This window comes from Hyaena hyaena, unplaced genomic scaffold (assembly GCF_003009895.1).
Source record: "Hyaena hyaena isolate Hyena2069 unplaced genomic scaffold, ASM300989v1 scaffold_1809, whole genome shotgun sequence".
Classification (NCBI taxonomy): Eukaryota; Metazoa; Chordata; class Mammalia; order Carnivora; family Hyaenidae; genus Hyaena; species Hyaena hyaena.
In genome coordinates, this window is record NW_024082442.1 from 166,494 (window position 1) to 172,493 (window position 6,000).

At 34.3% G+C, this 6,000-nt stretch overlaps 1 protein-coding gene across 1 annotated transcript in view; it reads left to right on the forward strand.

The window, feature by feature from the left end:
* The window catches only part of ANAPC10 (anaphase promoting complex subunit 10), a 90,746-nt gene extending 85,203 nt beyond the window's left edge, over positions 1-5,543 (forward strand). Inside the window, exon 5 of the mRNA XM_039224907.1 lies at positions 5,258-5,543. Coding sequence (XP_039080838.1) covers positions 5,258-5,488 — 231 coding nt within the window. The 3' untranslated portion in view covers positions 5,489-5,543. The remainder of the gene's footprint in view (positions 1-5,257) is intronic.
* Positions 5,544-6,000: the final 457 nt, after the last annotated feature.

Here is a 6,000-nt window from a genome sequence, read left to right on the forward strand (position 1 = left end):
AATCAAGAATCAGACGCTTAACTGACTGAGCCACCTAGGCACCCCAGAAATTTTATTTTTAATTCTGTTGTTACCTTTTATAATTCCCTTTAGGTCATATGTGTGTGTATATATTTATGTGTAGGATGGAAAGGAAATTGCGTTATGATGTGATTAGTGGTGAATTTTCTCTTGCCATATTTCATTTAATTCATGTTTTATTTATATAATATAGGATTTCAGATAAAAAATTACCAGCAGAGTATTATCTTTACATTATGTAAAATGCATTATATATTTAAAAGCACAGTCGTTGGAATCACACTGCCTGTTTCAATCAATGGTTTGCCACTTACCAGCCATGTGACCTCATCAAAACTACTTAACACTTTGTGTCTCAGTTGCTTCATTTGTGAAATCAGGATAATACCTGCCTCATTGCTAGGATTAAATAAATTAATATACTTAATGTACTTAGGGTAGTACCTGGCACATAATACGTGCTAGGTAAGAGCTTGCTGCTATTATTATCATTAGCATTCTTTTTGAGGAATTATTATTGACATTTACATTTTATTTTATGAGCTTATGTTATTCTTTTTGACTGACTTTTTAGTCTATTTGTGCTTCCTCAGTACTAGCATTTTTATTATGACTTCTTTCTTGAAGTCTTCCTATGTTTAAATCCGATTTCTTTGTATCTCTTTGAGTAGTTTTTTTTCAGGTGTGAGCTCTCTTATTTGCCACTGTATTTTTTTTTTCTGTCCCTAGAACATTTCTTGGCATATAACAGTTGCTCAGTGACATTTGATGTGTGAGGAGCCCTGGCATATCTGTTAAGCCTTGGTGAAAGAGTGCACTAGAGGGAGACTGCAGGGCAGAAAGAGGAAAAAGAGACTTGTTTCCTTCTCTTTGTGTCTTGTTTGTTTTCTGTCATCCTCATAGTGCTGCTTCACAGCAGTACTTCCTTCCCGTGGCTATACCTGAGTCCAGTGTGCAGTTTTTCTAACACTCCCAACACCAGCCTGATGAGCCCCATGTCAGAAATGTCAGCACCACAAGTCACTTGGCTCCCACTCCCCAAAGTTCTCTATACCAGCCCCATTGGGCTCTTCCTCCAGGGGCACCAGCACCAGCCAAACAGCTCCCTCCTCAGGGATCTGAGTTTCAAATCCACAGGACTCTTTTTCTGAACGTCTCCATTTTGGTAATCTCTTTTTTGTCCTTCCCCTAGCCTTAGAATTTCACCTCTTTTACTTGTTTGCTCCATGATACCTTAATTCTCTCCTTGGCTTCTTCATTTCTCTAGTTAATGACTTGATTCCTACTTAGTAAATTTTCTCTTAAAATAACTTGTATGTCCCCTGACTCAAAAAAGAGTCAGGGGACATACAAGTTATTTTCTATTTTATGAAGTTATATTACCTTTCTGAGGGTCAGTTCCATCTGTAACTACTCCCTATGTCAGGGTGTAGTCTATGGGCCAACTGGTCAGTGGCTTGCTTTTGTAAATAAAGTTTTATTGGAACATAGGCACACTCATTCACTTTCATATTACCTATAACTGTTTTCACTCTGCAAAGGCAGATTGACTAGTCATAATGGCCACATGGCCCACAACACCTAAAGTGTTTACTTTTGGGTCCTTTATAGAAGAGATTTGCCAGTCCCTACCCTACACGTACAGCTAAGAGTATTTTTGGTATTTAGTAGACAGGCTAATAAAAAAATGTTGAGTGAATATATGGAGAAAAGAGCCAAAAAGGGAGATGATAGAAAGAAAGAAGGAGAAATATAGAAAAAACTTCTATAGTAATGGTGATGAAACTTTCATTTATTGAGGCAAACCAGAAATGGAGAAAAAAGAAAGTTAAATTGGCAAAAATTTACCTTTCATTAATTTTCTGCTTAATATAAAAAATAATATAATTTTTTCTTAAAGTATATTAATCTTTTAACCAAATATTTATAAAAAACATAAGAATTATATATATGGTATATTCTTAAGGGTTTCTTTTAAACTTTCTATTTAAATTCCAATTAGTTAATGTACTTGAGTTTTTTGAATCTATGAAGTAGTCTAAGGTATGATGATATCAGAATAAGAACTTTTTAGAGATGATTCTGAGAATTCTAAACTGCCCACAGTAGAACTGCAGTAGACACATGACTTGAAATTTATGACTTTTGGGGAATATAGTTGATTGTGAAGTCATTTGAAAGATATTAACAACTACATGTACTTTGTAATGTAGTTATAGTAATCAAGATCAGTAAGCCTTATGATATGTTCTGAAGCAATACCAATAGTATTTATTGAATAATTTATTACATCTATAATTCTGTGCATATCATTCCAAAAAGCATTTATGCTATAAAATCTTAATATAATTTTCAGAACACCGAAGCATTTAAGATATGCTAGGAAAATAACATTGTGTCTATCAGAAATAATGGTTAAATTTGTCAAAAACATTCTGTTAGTAAGAAGTTGAATTTAGAATTTTAGTTTTACTTTTTTGTTCATTATTGAGGTTCATTATAGTACATTTACCTTGAGAATGAATTCTTTTTTTTTTTTTTTTACAAATAGTTTATTGTCAAATTAGTTTCTACATAACACTCAGTGCTCATCCCCAAAGTGCCCTCCTCCATGCCCATCCCCCCCCTCCCCCCCACATCCATCAGTCCTCAGTTTTTGTCAGCATTCAAGAGTCTCTCATGGTTTGCCTCTCTCCCTTTCCCCCACCATTTCCGCCCTTCTTCTCCCCCTTGTTCCTCCGTCAAGTTCCTCCTAATCCTCCTATACGTGCAAACATATGATATTTGTCCTTCTCTGCCTGAGGGTGTTATGCTGAGAGAATGAATTCTTCCTTCCAGAAATGCTTTCTCCCTTCTCTATACTCCCACAAATATCTATTGTAATAGTTTCCTGTATGTACTATAACAAATTATCACACATGTAGTAGTTTAAAACAACACAAATTGGTTATTTTATAGTTCTGGAAGACATAAGTCTAAAATGGGTCTTATAGATTAAAATCAGGGTATCAGCAAGCTCCCTTCTTTCCTGGGGATTTCTAGGGAGAACCATTCCTTGCCTTTTCCAGCTTCTAGAGTCAGCCCACTTTCCTTGGCTTATGGTCCCATCACTCCAACCTTTGCTTCTACCATCATATCTCCTTCTCTGACTGTCCTGTCTCCCTCTTACAAGGAGTCTTATAATTATATTGGGCCCACCCAGGAAATCCAGGATAATTTTTTCGTCTCGGGGTCTTTAGCTTAATCACATCTACAAAGCCCGGTTTGCCCTGTAAGTTAAAATAACCCCAGGTTTTGAAGAAGGGCTTGGATACCTTTGGGGGCCCATTTTTCTGCCTACCATATCTTTCTTCTTTTATTTAGAATTACTAAATGTGAGACCTGGAAGAGACACTGAATGATAACTTCTCCAATCCTTTTATTTTATACTTGGAGAAACTGGGGCACCTGGGGGACTCAGTCAGTTAAGCATCCAACTTTGGCTCAGGTCATAATCTTGCATTTGTGGATTCAAGCCCTGTGTCAGGCTCTGTGCTGACAGCTCAGAGCTTGCTTCAAAAATAAACAAACATTTAAAAAAAATTGTACTTGAAGAAACTGAATGAAGCCAGAAAGGTTATCTGCTTCAGAACTTCCCCTCCCCCCCAATTTATTTTCATTTATTTTTTTGAGACAGAGAGAGAGAGAGAACAGGGGAGAAGGGCAGAGGGAAAGAGAGAATCCCAAGTAGGCTCCCCAATGAGCTTGGAGCCCAACATGAAACTCAGTCCCATGACCCTGAGATCATTATCTGAGCTGAAATCAAGAGTTGGACATTCAGCCAACTGAGCCACCCAGGTGCCCCTGAACTTTTTTTCAGGTTAGGAACAAGGCCTTATTCATGTTTTGTATACTTAACTTTACTTAGAAAAATACCTTCAACATTTTAACTACTCAGTAACTATTTGTTACCTGAATGAATAAAAAGGTTACTGATGGAAACCAGATATACCTGGTTTCTGATTCTTTCATTTTAAGTTAATGCTAATGGAAGTTTATTTAAAACAAAAACAAAACAAAAAAAACACCGATTAAAAATACCACAAGTAGTAGGGATTTATTCATTCTTACGTTCTGTGGTTAAAAAGAGGAAATCATTCAGTCTTAAAAATAGCTACCTTTTTAAAGATTTCTGTTCTTTTTGTCTTGTCCCATCTCTGCTTTCATCTACACACCCTTTTCTTCCATAAAATGAATGAAAGAAGGAAGGAAAGAAAAAGTGAAGAAAGAAAGGAGGGTTGGAGGGAGCGAAGGAGGAAGAGAAATGAGAAGAAAGAAAAATGAGAAGGAATGAAAGAAAAAGAAAGAAGGAAAGAAGGGAGAGAGAGAAGGAAAGAAGATATAGTGGTGTATTCACTGAATTCTTTTGCTAGACTCACTCATGGAATCCACATTTAGATTCTCTGACACCTGTATTTGGCTGTGTTGATAAGATAAGCATGTATTTTCTGTAATATATATAGTTTATATGTGTTCAAAATAAATTAAGATAATTTAGAAATCAATATGTTTTAAAAATGATTTTATAACTTTAGAAAAAATTTTAGAAATTTAGGTTTACCTTTTGACTTATGATTTTCTTTCCTTTATTAAGGAGGGATAGTTTGGACTCCTGATTAAACAAATTTGTCTGGAATTTCTTAAGAATTAAAAAAAATTATCTAGCATTTCATATTAAAAATCTAGATTTTAGGTTTAGAATATCATCCAGGCTACATAAATCACTTAGCATTTTAAAAAGCTTTGATTTTTTTTTAATGATTGATTTTCTTTTGTTATTCTTGTAATTTGTGTAGAATCTGAGTATGTTTGAGTATATTAGGTATGGTCCTTGAAATAAAATACACTTGAAGCATAATGTTAGATTCATTTCCTGCTTATATCAACATGGTCGTCCATTGACTGTATATGTTTCTACATGTCTAATTCTAAACTTTTATGTTATACAGATTTCTATAAACCCTAAGATTACATATATCTTTTCATTTTGTCTACTAAGATGGAACATGTAGAGTGCCTATTAACAGGTGTAAAAACGGACCATGTTGTAAAAGTGCCAAATGACTGGTACTGGTTGGTATATTGTCATTCTCTCAGTGAGCAAAATGTTAAATATAAATCAACTTTAGAATGTGTTCATTGTAATCAATTATGTTCATTGAGTGAAAACATAATCTGACTTTTGTTTTCTTGGCAGCAACTTGAATTGGTGGAACCAAGTGGCTGGATTCACGTTCCCTTAACTGATAATCATAAGAAGCCCACTCGCACATTCATGATACAGATTGCTGTTCTAGCCAATCACCAGAATGGAAGAGACACCCACATGAGACAAATTAAAATATACACACCAGTGGAAGAGAGCTCCATTGGCAAATTTCCTAGATGTACAACTATTGATTTCATGATGTATCGTTCAATAAGGTGACCTTAACACAGAACAAGAGTCATTAAATGTATCTTTGTTTTATCTTGTCAGCAAATATTATATCTGGAATCTTTATTGAAAAAAACATCAGTTATTTTGCAATTTTGTATGCATTGAAGAGTATTTTATTGTAACTTTAATAAATTTTGGGTCATACTATTTATATTTTCTTTAACATATAATAAAGCTCACATATTTTACACTATTAAAAAAGGATTTGAAGCCCATCATTAAATTTTTCATTATATCAAAAGAACTGAGTATTTTAAGAGATATATCATTTTTACTAACCAAGTGATTATTTCATACAGTGATCATGCATTAGAGTAATGATTTATAGCATGTTTGGGAACAGTACTATGTCTTATCAATAGATACTATCTTTAATAGGCCAAAATTATTCTTTTTTTCCTTTTTCTCTCTCTAGAAGAAGCTTATTCTTTTAATACTGGGACTTTTAAAAAACAGTGTCAAAAGAGGCTAGTATTAGATGTCTGATGAGAACTATTCTG